Source organism: Liolophura sinensis, chromosome 1 (assembly GCF_032854445.1).
Source record: "Liolophura sinensis isolate JHLJ2023 chromosome 1, CUHK_Ljap_v2, whole genome shotgun sequence".
NCBI classification, from domain to species: Eukaryota; Metazoa; Mollusca; class Polyplacophora; order Chitonida; family Chitonidae; genus Liolophura; species Liolophura sinensis.
The window spans coordinates 25,924,181-25,937,863 of record NC_088295.1 but is presented as its reverse complement, the minus strand read 5'-3'; the positions used below and the strand labels follow the sequence as shown (position 1 = coordinate 25,937,863).

Here is a 13,683-nt window from a genome sequence, read left to right as displayed (position 1 = left end):
GACCTTTGCTTTAGTAGTTAATTGCAGGTAAATTTCAGAAGTTATATAAATGAAATTTCCAGGCATTGTGTTGGAACCTAGCACTGCACTTTCCACCAACCAAATACTTTACCACAGTCATATGAGTAACAAATTTGTCAGGGTCTAAAAAACCAATTTAGGATTAAAAACAGTCTAAAAGTGTATAACTAGATTCACAATATCTACAGCATAGGAAATAAATCAGGTAATGGATTTGGTCGTCTGTTTAACATCCTGGCATTTCTGTATACAGTACAATATTGTTGATCAAGATGCTGAAATGCACGAATCAATAGTACATGTGTGTTAAGTTCTTAAAGGAGAGTTTAATGCCCGAGGAATTAAGCCCTTGACGTCTCCATCTCTGACATTCTAAGAAACAGATAACAGGAGGAAGTCTTGGCGGGGAGTTGTCCTTGTGTAGGCAGATCAAAGACTTATTGGTCTGGTTGTGTAAGGTTGATGTCCTTGAGCTTGTACATGAGGCTATGTATTGTGGTGAAAAGGTGTCTAGTTGGTGGTCAGTGTCACTCTCCTTTGATAGACCTCACACGTCCTGGTTGAAGGGTGCTGACTCAGACAAACAGGTATGTGTAGAAGTTATGTTTGATCAGAGGAAGTTATCAGAAACTGGTTATGTAAACTGCATGTAAATGTAGGGAAAGGGACCTTAAATTTAACCCACAGAATGCATTCTTTAGAGGCAAGTAATTGTCATAAAGTATTACCTTTAGTGCTGAATTTGAAAAATTGCCAGTAGTTTATCATTCAGCTTACCAAACAAATCTCAAAACACCTGTCTAAGATCAGTAGAACTGCCAGAATGAGACAAACTGCGCAACCTAAAAGTTTAGGTCATTTGACATACATGGAGAAAGCCATTACTGTGTCATCAGCTCCAGACTAATAACCTTTGACCTGCTTGGCCTCTACATTTCTCCTGGTGTCTTGCAAAATAAGGTACCAGTGCAATAATAATCATGGTGTATTTCGGAAATTGTGAATTTCCATATTATTGTCATTGCTCCCAACCTATAAAAGTTAAAATCTAATACTGATACCAGGAATTAAAACAGATACGAGGGCAGATCTTTAATATCCAGAAAAATTGTTGAGAGATGATAGATGACAATTGGCAGCAGAAAAGTGCCTAATGTACATGTAACTTTTTTAATACCTCTGAGAATTATTTTGTGTGTTTCTATCTGTTCTTTACGTCTGGGAGATGTACAGGCGAGGTCAAGTAATTGGTTGCCTGTTTGTTTGTTGGGTCTTTTTAATGGAGTGGGTGAGGTGTACATGTAGCTGTTTCACTTGTTTTAAGTGTACTTAAAATTTTGCATGTGTTCAGTTGAATATGTGACACAATAGGTCATGCAGGCCTAACTGTATCACATGAATTGCAGCGTCTCATATGTTTGATACAATCTTCATTCAGTGTGAAAAAAAAGCCTGTTCTGAAGGGCTTAAGAAGGCATTACCGTCAAGTGATACTGTCAGTGATCTGCACAGCTTGGAGGCTGGAGGATTGTTTGTCAGTCAAGTATGGTGATGGAGAGGTATTGAGATCATCTACTCTATTCCAATGGCCACAGGTGGCTAATAAGCTGATATGGAGACTTGTGTGTCAATTCACAGCTGAAATCCTACAGCTGTGATATCACTTGATTACTTCTAGTATTGACCATATATTGATTCAGGTAGGTTTCTGGTCATTAGTATACCTGTAAATGTAGCAGGCATCTCCCATCCTGTAGTATTGTAATCGTGTTGTTCTTGTCACTGGGAAAGGGGGTATACTACTTCCTGACAGTTTCCATATTCATGGACATTCATCCCAGATGTCATCAGATTGGCTTTTCAAGGAAGCTCAGGTTGTCTGTTGAACATTTCTTTCGGATTGATTTGTAGGCTGTAGTTCTCTGTCTGCCAGGTATCTGTTTACAGTCCAATACTGGTACCAGAAAGCATGGCTTACATGTACACATGTATGTGGTGATAACCCAGCTACCATTGCACATGTGGGGTGTTTGGTCTTTTACAAAGGGTTTTACAGAGTTTGATACCTAGGGTTTTACAGAGTTTGATTCATATTATGGAAGTTGGAACCATATTTGTATTGAATTCAGAGCCACCCATTTTGCCCTTTCCATGAATGTATTTGTGGAATGACCTATCTGTACTTTATCAGTTTTATATAGCCAAATTTGAGATTACTTTGTGTAAACAATGTAATATGGCCTGATTAATATAAGGTACTTGAGATTTACTTGGCAAAAAAGACCTTAGCTGGCACTATACCACACACACATGTATTCTAATGTGGAAAAAAAATGAGTAATTCTTCTTCTTTTCCACATAAAAACCAAAAAAACCAAGTTATATGTACATTTTTCCTGTACAGTGTAAATGTGTGCAACCTAAACTGCAAAGTGTAAATGTAGGCTGACTGGAGATTGGGGGTATATGTACATGTACATGTAGCTCAGGCGTACATGTATCAGAACAACAGACCTGCTATTTTCGTGTGTAAAAAGTATTACAAAGTAACTCTTGTCCATGCTCTTATTGGCAGAGCGGTTTCTGGTGCTACATGTACATCTACCATCAAAAAGTTTCAAATCCAGCACCCTAAAATATCCTGTAGGACAGCTGATGGATCAATTAGGGGTGATAAGCCCTCAGTCCAACACTGATTATACCAGCTGTAAAGAAGAACTGACCATTCATTTAGGAGTGTTGATCCACTGATTTATCTATCTTGAGGCTGGGTACTGGTTTGGTAATGGTTGATATTGGCACCTCTAATGGACAAATCATTCTGGCCAATTGATGTAACTGTAGATAAAGTTGTTGTGTTGAATTGTCAGTGGAGTGCAAGCCGTTTGACAATCAGGAGCTAGCCGTTCTACAAAGAACAGTCTGATTAGTTTGTGGGATATTTTGTGCGAGGTCACTTTATTCAGTATATAAATAAGGTTGAACGACCCATTGATCACATGTATAATTAGCCATTATCATGTAAATGATTGTGTGGTAGCATCTTATTGATCTGCTTTCATTCTTCTCTTCTTACTGTTTTTTACATCAACAGGACTTTTTAGAACAGAAACGTTACTGAGGAAATCATCCTAACGATTGGCGGTCTGTATTCATTGTGATCATGTCAACCAAAGATACACCGCCAGAACACCCCTCTGAAAAAACCCCAGGTTATGTGTTACACAAGTTCCTCATCCCCAGTCCCTATACCTACTCGGCGCAACAGAACATACTCAGCGTAAGTTCACAGCGCACACTGTGTGTTTCCAGGCACATACAAGTTCCTCATCCCTAGTCCTATACCTACTTGGTGCAACAGAACATACTCAGCGTAAGTTCACAGCCCACACTGCATGTTTCCAGGCACATACAAGTTCCTCATCCCTAGTCCTATACCTACTTGGTGCAACAGAACATACTCAGCGTAAGTTCACAGCCCACACTGTATGTTTCCAGGCACATACAAGTTCCTCATCCCTAGTTCTATACCTACTTGGTGCAACAGAACATACTCAGCGTAAGTTCACAACCCACACTGCATGTTTCCAGGCACATACAAGTTCCTCATCCCTAGTCCTATACCTACTTGGTGCAACAGAACATACTCAGCGTAAGTTCACAGCCCACACTGTATGTTTCCAGGCACATACAAGTTCCTCATCCCTAGTCCTATACCTACTCGGCGCAACAGAACATACTCAGCGTAAGTTCACAGCCCACACTGTATGTTACCAGGCACACAGAAATTCCTCATCCCTAGTCCTATACCCACTCGGCGCAACAGAACATACTCGGCGTAAGTACACAGCCCATGCTGTATGTTACCCGGCACATACAAGTTCCTCATCCTTAGTTCTTTACCTACTCGGCGCAACAGAACATACTCAGCGTAAGTACACAGCCCACGCTGTATGTTACCAGGCACATACAAGTTCCTCATCCTTAGTTCTTTACCTACTCATCACAACAGAACATACTCATCATAAGCACATTATTCATAATAATTGTATGCATAGGTTCCACTGAAAAAAGTGCTTTACTGGTTGAAAAGGTTGAAGATTTACAGTACAACATGTGCATGCAAGAACAGAATATACTCATTGTAAGGTTAAGTATTGCCTTACCAAATAAAATATTCTAGTACTCCATCCCATACCTAAATGTACTTCATGCAACAGAACAATGCGGCCTAATGGATTTATGATAGATATGGTGTCGATTTCTTAATATGCAGTTAATGTTATTTCCTAACTTATTGAAGGGGAAAAAAAGCTTTTTTGTTTTTTATTTTTTTTGTGGAGATTTTCTTTTTTTTCCACATTACCGTAATATTGGTTTAGAGTTACTTGCAGGAATCCTGTTTTAAAGTGTTGTGCACAGTCTTTGTGTTACCAGACCACACAAGTTTCTGATCTTTAGTTTCACGTGTTCCTAAGATGTTGTGTATTTTATGTTTCATTTTTGAACAGGTCCCAAAGAGCAGCTGATTCCGTAACTAAAACGGGTAGAGTGAAAAATTTTTGCCGACAAAAAGGCCATGGATTTATAATACCAGATGATAATCCCAACAGCCAACCATTATTTGTTCATATTTCAGAGTAAGTGTTTACTATTATGAGTATAAACAGGGAAAATGAATCCATTTTTTGTTACACATATTATGGGTTGAATGAAGTGTACATGTACATATATTTAAAGGTCAGTGTGCTATGAAATTGATATTGGGTCTTCATGATGTTCAAGTTGTCAGCCCAGTACAAATTTAATGATCCATATTTAATGCTTTAGGGAGCAAACCATGGTCTGAATAGTGGTGCTTGCTTTTTAATGGAGAGTTATGGGTACAAACTTGGCCTTACACATTGAATTTGTAGATTCCCTACTCTCATCACCTCTGGGGCCTTGGTGACAACAAGCATCCGACAGTGTCATGTGGTCTTGTGCAGAGTCTCACATTCATTGAGGACGACTTGTCTTCTATCAGTAGGGTGTGGATGTCTGTACTTCACATATTGGAAAGTTTGTCAGTAACATGCCAAAGGTCGGTGGTTTATGACAGGCACTCTGGTTTCCTCCACCCATAAAACTGACAGCCATAGGCAGTATATGTGAAAACCTCTTTAGTATTGAGTTAAAGTGCTACTTCAACCCCAAGAGAAAAATATTAAAATGATATGACGGATACACTATGAAACAGAGCAAACGCCACAGTTCAGAAATATTTAATAACGCTATTTAACCCTTATAGATGAAAACTTCTCAAAAAAAAAGTCTCCGGGAGTTTCCGTAAGATCTGCCTACAACATTCCTTACGTGATCAGGCAGATGGGACATCAAGTAAGGGAGTTGTGCTTGGATGAAATCATGCGTGTTTGAAAGAAGGGCGTCCTTTACTGGATGATTGACACCCAGTGTTCCTGCATGACATCACATTAGGCAAAATTGGAATTGACAGAAAACTTTTGTTTGCCCATTATTCTTCGAAACTACCAGGAGTGGTTTTAATACATGTGGTTTTTTGAAATTTAGTAAAGCAATTTGCACCATCTCAATTCTTATCATAGAGCCTTGCTTTTAAGACAAAGTAGCTCTTTAAGCATAAATAAATTTAACGCTTTCCTAACAGTAAACAGTCATAGTCTGAAGTAGTCAGGTCATAGTAAGAATGAACACAACCTTTGAGGATGTTTATACAGGTTGGTATGTGTTGACTTCATGTGATGTTAAGTAACAGTATTCTAATTGCTGTTCTGTACACCATGCCCAGTGTTTTTTTATCTTTAATCTAAATGCATTCCCATGGATTCACTTTGTGCGAATCTAACCCACTTCTAGCAAGAACATAGAGATGGTTTTATGGATTCTATGTTAATAAAACCAGTTCCAAAGGAAGTACATGTAGGGCAGTCAGAAATTGGAAATGTCATATGTTTTGCTCATCTTGAAAACTATTTTTGTGACTTTATGGGAATCTGCTTGGATTCCTGTAGTTTTTGTTTATGGGAGTCATAGGTCCTGATGCTGAAACATTTTCCTCAAAGATTCCTCTATTTTTATTTTAGCATTGATGGGGAGTTTGTTCCTCAGGAAGGGGATGAAGTGTCATATAAAACAGTATTGATTCCTCCGAGGAATGAGAAATACCAGGCTGTTCACGTCAAGATCCTTCAACTGGCCCCTGGCACAGTACACGAACGATGGGATGCTCCCCCCTCCCCAGTGGGCAGTCCTGGACATGGAAAACCATCCACCTAGCAATACTGTCTTTTATCTAGTGGAGAACTGTAAGATATAATGTTGATAGCCTTTCTCTGTTATCAGTATCACCACTTCAGTTTTCAGAAGCATTATCTGTTGCTCTTGTAACTAGCCTATTAAGTACATTTATTTTTTTTTATCACCCAATATTTCCACTGTTTCCATTTAGTCATATTTTTGATGATAGTTTACTTTGTATTTTACATTGCACTTGTACACCTATGTACATCAGTACAAGTATGCATCAATTGTAGCAATTCTTTTTTCATGCAAGAAAGTAAAAGTTTTCTGTATTGATATGCAAATGTCTCTGTTTTTGTCATAGTGCTAATTTCAGCATTGTTTTGCTTTTGTAAAAATGAAGCCTATTGGTGCAAAATCTAACAACACAGTCATTAGTCACAGGCTGAAGTATTGACTTAAAGAGTACCGTAGTCTTGGCTTATCTGGAAATTATGGAACACTAAACCAAAGTTATGTTTGTAACGAAAGGCAGATAGCTGCACAGACATCTGAACACTGAAAATATGGCAGTGTGATTCTTGGTCCTTCAAGATAAGGTCGTATTTTAATTGGACAGTATTTATGTACGAGTTGATTACATGCATGATCAGTTTGTGGGTGTTGCACAGAGCTCCCTCACCCAAACAACATTACTCAAACATGGGTACCCACGGAGCTGATGAGGAGTGGTACCGGAAGCTGATGGTTGTGTATTATGTGCTCTGGCGAAGTTTAGCTGGCCTTTGTGGCAAGACTATTTTGTATTTCTGATTCATGTACTGTGACATTCAGCTTGATCTCGGAAATGATGTGTTCATGTAATGCCTGAATTGTTGGAAATTGTAAATAAAAAATACATAAATATGTATCTGACAAATTTACACTTAATGTTCTGTTATGAATGTTGATAACAATATCACTGGTATCAAACAATTATTAATATTTCTGTGTGTATTGTTTTGACAGATATTGTAGCATTAAAACTGTTACTTACATGTACACACATTTATATGGGTATGTGTTTATATGTTCAATCAACAAATACCCTTGTTGTTTTGAGTGTCTTCATTGTGAAGGGGTTAAATCCAGTTTTCAGTTCCTGTAGACATACAATACGTGTAGAAGTGCCTTAGACTATGTCTGTTTTGTTCTTTAATTGATGAAAGGTGTTCCTTTTTTGTTACTCCTGTTCTTTGCAAAGAATTCAGAATCTGATAAATAGATAACATTCGTTTTCACTTTTTGCTAATAAATACTGAATTGTTACATGTTCATCATAATACAGCCTGATAAAACCAGGTAGCTTTAAGAACAAGGAGTACTTCTTTGCTCGTGTTGTGAAGCCACAAGTTTAGACATTTAATGCTGTTTCTTTAGCATTAACTGATGTAAACAATATTAACCTACAGTGGGTCCTCTAACCAGATTTCCAAACTTGTCTTATAGCACATTCTGGGATTTATGTGTATGCAATGATGGTTAACCAGTGAGGCTTTACAGTAGTCTCCCAGTCATACCAGGAGGTACACATGACCATTGGGTCTTAGTTATAATTGTCTCCCTGTTGCCACCAGAGGAGCCACTGCTGCCACAGAGTGTAATGTCAGTGGACTGTGTTACAGCATTTTACATGTAGCTGCCAGGGTGCAACATTGTGATGTAATGTGCAGTCCTTCATTGGCAACCTAGTCTGTCAGTCAGATCAATGAATTGAACACACTTATAAAGCTTCATGACAGTATGAGCCATTCTGATTAGATTGTGAAGGAACTTGTAAATGATGTGTGAATTCATGATAGTCATATGTTAAACTTTATACAGATGATATTTTGTAAGATTAGGTTTACAGGTTGGAGTTGTAGAAACTTACTCACTATGCTATTTTGTGTATTGGAATATTGTTTTAGATCATGGTTTTTATGTCATGTTATATGAACCTTAAATACTGGACACCTGCGCTCAGCTCTAAAGTTACTACCTCCAACACCCATTCAGCTGGAAGAGGTCATTGAGTGTGCATGTATATGAAAATTGTTTGATTTAGTTCAGTAAAATGTGATGTCATTAAGAAATAGGCTGTTACTTCATTAATGTTACATAGCAGGTAATATTAGTGTACACGAGTCATATATCCTTCCAAATTCTTCGGGGGGTTGATGGTTTTGCAGAAAATAGGGTAGTTTGTTTTACTACAGGGTTATCGTGTAGACTAAGGAACGTCCAGAGAGTTACAGAAGAAGTGCCCCCCCCCCCCCCCCCCCCCCCCCATTTCACAATTCCTTATTTGGAGTTATTAAGTGTCTGTTACTCCATTTATTTGTGGTGCAGTTACTACCATTTCTTAAAAGCTCATTTGATTTCTCTGCAATCCAGCGGTATCATTTGACTCCTGATATTGAAGTCTCAAGTTACGATAAAATAACATGGCTTTTGACCAATCTTAGAAAATTGTGAACCTTATATCAAAGTTCGGGAGATATTGTCCATGTATATCTCAAGGTATTTAATATTTCAGCGTTGTTAGAATAACAATTTTACAAACTGTGGTACGCATTTTCATATTTTATTAATTTATGCAACACTTAAATTTGTGAACTGGTTATTCCTGTTTTGAAACAAGCTTCAATCTAACTGAGTATGTAATGAACACCACAAGGAACTGGATAAATCGCTCGGATTAATATTTGTAATTGCCAGTACTCTGCTGGATTAATTATTTATTTATTTTCTATTACAATCATTGATTCATACTGGTACACCTGGCTTTGGTGCGTGGTGGTGAGTTTGTTCATCTGCATTGAACTCGTATGGTATTGAACTGAAATTATAACATGACAAGGGGATTGGATCCGAAATACACAGCTGTTGGATAAGATTTTCTGTCTCTACATCCAAATGGTCTGCATCAGTTGACTTAAGAAACTTACTGAATCTCTTTTTCAGATTCTAAAAAACCTAGATTTTCTGAAGTAAGACCTTGTAAGAATAATGAATCAAGTAATGGTATAGCCATACCTAAAACCAAAAGATCACACTCATTTTGAACCATTACTACTGGCACTGCAAATTTTTCTTAGTAGTTTTTAGTTCATGTTTGATCTCCTTCCCTTTAAGCTTGGAGATTGATTACCATCTTTGTAGGACTGAAGGATGAGATCAGAGTTTTTATGCCCATCAGATCAGGTTTAATTGCACCATTGCCATCAGGTAGTGTCTTTTGAGCATGAAGTAAGATACAGGCTTCTTTACACCACTGAAAGCCGCTAATTGGTAACATGTTTTTTACTCCTGTTATCCACTATCATCATTTGTTTTTTTATCCAGTCTCTTAAGTTTTAATTTGTATGCCAGTTTTTTTATTTGTTACAAAGTACCAGCATGCGAAAGATTCCTATAAATAGGAGCGGCTAATCTTACCAGACAATTTAAACATTTATTTGAAAATTTAAAATGCTTAGATTTGCACTTTGTCTTGAGATTTTACAAGATTGGTTAAGGTATCACCATTTTCAATCCTTTGATTAACAGGTACTGTTTGAAAGGCTATACTGGAGATTTTTGGCAAAAACTTGATCAATGCAAAACCAGCTGAATTTTTGCTGTTTTAGAATAGCTCAAATAATTACCTTTCACAAAATATGAAATTGGTCTGTCCTCATGTTACTGTTCAAAATCGTTAATAAAGTTCCAGAGATTGCATTACAACTATTTCAAACTTCAGATTAGAGTCTGGTACATGTATTGACTGAAAGGTTAATTTGAGCTATTCTTGTTAAATACAGAAAATTTTATTTGACCAGCGAATATGGATTTTTTTTGCCAGAAATCTCTGGCTTGCCTCTTTAAAATCTTGTTTGACTATCAATAAATTAAAGTGAAAGAATGTTTTAATAATGAAGAGAGGGTTAGGGCTATGTGGGGGGGGGGGGGGGGTAATCAGCTCCATTTTTATTGGTTTGGATCAGTTCTTAATGTGATTAAGAATCAAACATCTACTTCTATCATTATAAATTGGCATCAGTACAAAACTGATACAGATTTGCTCAAATTACAACAATGCAAGTGTTGGATGGTCCTGGTATGCTCACTCAGAAATGTTACCAGGGCTGGAAAGTAAGTGCTATTTCACCACCTTTATAAAAGATTTACATGTACATCCGTGTGAACACCATAGTCACGTTTGTTTGAAAATAGGCTAAAAATTTCTTATGTTCCAGTAGAATGTTGTGTTGTGGATTCCTCCTTGAATTTGTAATAAACCCTTTCTATTTACTGAAGTCGTACAATAAACTATGGAAACCTAATTATAATTTGCGTTTTTTGTTCTTTTAACTTCCATTAACATTTTCATCATTTTAAGCTCTCAAGGGTTTTATTACCACAAGAGGTTTTAAGCCAGGTTCTGTTAATCTACAAACACATGTGAGACAAGACATATTTATTTATGTTGTGGATTTCTTGGCATTGGGTTTACACTTGTATTTTATTAATATGCTGCTTAGCTTGCCAGCACGGCGCAATAACCCCGAAGCCTCTTGCCAATGTGGGCGCTGTGAGTTCTGTCCTCCCATAATATAAGTGAAATATTCTTGAGTATGGCGTAAGACACCAGTCATAAAAAAAATGAATAAATATTTACATGATTGTATTTCACTTGTATGATGGCAGTCAGGTCTACACATGTTCATCTAAATTCCATTGTTATCCGGGCCTTCCTTGAGGTGAATGATTGACTGTGTTGTGTGATGGATGAAGTTCACTGCAGACTCCTGGACTTCCACCACCATGATATCCATTTATTTGACTGGTAAAATTTGCGTGTAAGTTGTTAAATGTTGGTGGCCCCAATTTTGTTAATGAAATACTCTTGAGTATGGCATTGCTTGAAGAACAATCAAATAAAAATAGTTTTGTGAGATACCCTATAACTCACCAAAACATGACCTTGCCTAAACTATGGCCAAGCCAACAACAGGAACTGCCTTCAAACTGCTTTTAGGATATTTTTATGTGTGGACAAAATGCAGTCTTAGTAAGGCAAGTGCTAATGGAGGATAGATTCGCCGCATGTCAGGGTTTACTTAGATTGGATATCATGTGACATGGTGAAGCATTTTGAGATAAGCTGTGTGCCCTAGTCTTTTTCTACCCCACGTCATCAAGCCATTTGCCAAGGCTTGATGGATTCACATTTCGTCTTGGACTGACGTGTATAATTAGACATAGGAAGACACTGTTAATGGAGGTCCATGAAGGCTACCATCTTAAATCTTTTCTGTCTCCCACATTGTGAAAGGGATTGAAGGAAACGGAAAGCTTTAAAGATTAGCTTCCTTGTCGAAATGCAGCTCAGTCTTCCATTAGACAATTGTCCACTCTCATATACCCTGTGCGTAGGCCTATACTCTAAATTTCATTTACATGCATATCTGGATGTCATGAGTGTTTAAACACTTTCACTTTCAAAAGAGAGAAAGTTTTATGATGATCATCTCTAAACAGGATATATGAACGTCCAAAATGATTGCTACTGAGAGCTTGTACAAAAGCCTGGCCTTACCGGTGATGGTGTCTCTATATTGATTACCTACCAATGCCTGATCGGGATTTTATCTTCAATATCAATCTTGGCTGTGATTGTATAAATGACACCATGGACAATTGGGAGAATTTATCCTCGGTATGTTTACTATTGCCTGTGGTGCTATAAATATTGGTTCAACCCTAGCTAAGGGTTGTTTGCTTGAAGTAACTTCTACAGAGACTTTTGGTCAGTACGAGTGTATAGTGCAGCATTTAAGGCACGATTAGGCACAGTAAAATTTATTTATTTATTTATATGATTCTTGGTGTTTTATGCCATACTCAAGAACATTTCATTTATACGACGGCGGCCAGCATTATGGTGGGAGAAAACCAGGCATAGCCCAGTGGAAACCCACGACCATCCGCAGGTTACTGTCAGACCTTCTCACATACGGGCAGAGAGGAAGCAAGCATGAACTGGACTTGAACAAAGTCATCGCATTGGTGAGAGGCTTCTGGGTCATTATGCTGCAGTAGCGCGCTAACCAACGGAGTCACGTAGGCCTCAGGCACGGTAAAAGATTTTCAAGCAAAATATTTTTATACCAATCACCTGCACACTTTCTGTCATACACAAGAAAAGTTACTGAATCATGCATTGACTGCATTGGTCATTATAATTTTGAGTTAATGTGCTCTATTAATGTAGTTGACCTACATTCATCAATTTAAAAGTAAATGATGCCTGTGAATATAGGTTTAAAGCGTTGTTTTCTCACAAAACACACTTGCATGTATGTATGCTAAGGGTTTATCGTCATGAAAGTCCTTACCGCCAAAGTGCTGCCTCAACTGAAGTATCCTGCTGATGACACCACACTTAGGCCCTACACCCTACATAGTCACATTCTACTGGTACTGGGCCAACCTCTCCCGTTTCTTTGCTCTAACCTCTTCAGTGCTAAGTGCCAAGCGAGGCCGCAAAAAAGTACCATTTTTAAATTCTTTGGTATGCCTGGATCCGGTTGGTTTTGATCCCAGGTTTCCTTACTTCAAGGCGAATGCTCTAACCATTAGGCCATCGAAGATGTCCGCATGGCTTGATTGTTAGGAACACTGCAGGCAGACCTGGACACATATGTTGTAAGGCGGGAAATCGGCCAAAGTGCACGTTGCAATGTCTGTCCTTAGGCGGTTATCAAGCCAATATCACAGATGATTTAATTGATGGACTTCACAAACAATTAGCAAAGGTCATTAACAATAAATAATACTCCAAACAAAAAATAAGTATTATACAAAGGAATTAACACCCGCAAGGTGTGAACTTTCAGTGTGTGAAGATTGGGCAGAACAGTTGGGGGTGCATGGGGGAGGGGTGGTTATGCTACTATTCAACAGTCCTACAACATGAAGTACTAGAACAGAGTGGATGGGAGGGGGGGGGGGGGGTGATGTTATCTCCTGCCATTGTTAATGTCTGCTTGTAGAGATATTTATAGCTGGTAATAAGCATTTGATAAGTAACAGCCACGGTAGGTCTTTAATTCATCTTGGGGTTGAGTATTTTGATTCGTTCGTCTTCCTGGAGTTTCTTTTTCCTCAGGTCTGGTAAATTGGTTGCTAATCTGAGTAGTCTCCCATCGTAGGCCTATATGTATGGTGATCTGTGTTTTCTCTTATGTGGTTGGATAAGGCAGATTTTCTTTTTATCAAATTTACATACCGAGTTTTGGTCTTACCTCCAAGCTGTGTTTCAAATGATTATAATTTCTGATGTGTGGAAAGCACTTTTATGATACCAAAACAACGATCTTCAGTTTTCGCTGTTAT

The 13,683-nt window shown here is 38.0% G+C and overlaps 1 protein-coding gene across 1 annotated transcript; it reads left to right on the top strand.

Annotated features, from left to right (window-relative positions):
* The first annotated feature begins 3,184 nt into the window (after window positions 1-3,184).
* Window positions 3,185-8,577, top strand: LOC135473396 (calcium-regulated heat-stable protein 1-like). Its single transcript, XM_064753282.1, has 5 exons — window positions 3,185-3,301; window positions 3,520-3,580; window positions 3,706-3,766; window positions 4,533-4,661; window positions 6,126-8,577. The coding sequence occupies exons 1-5, from the start codon at window positions 3,185-3,187 to the stop codon at window positions 6,316-6,318; spliced, it is 561 nt and encodes a 186-aa protein (XP_064609352.1). The 3' UTR covers window positions 6,319-8,577.
* The last annotated feature ends 5,106 nt before the right edge of the window (window positions 8,578-13,683 follow it).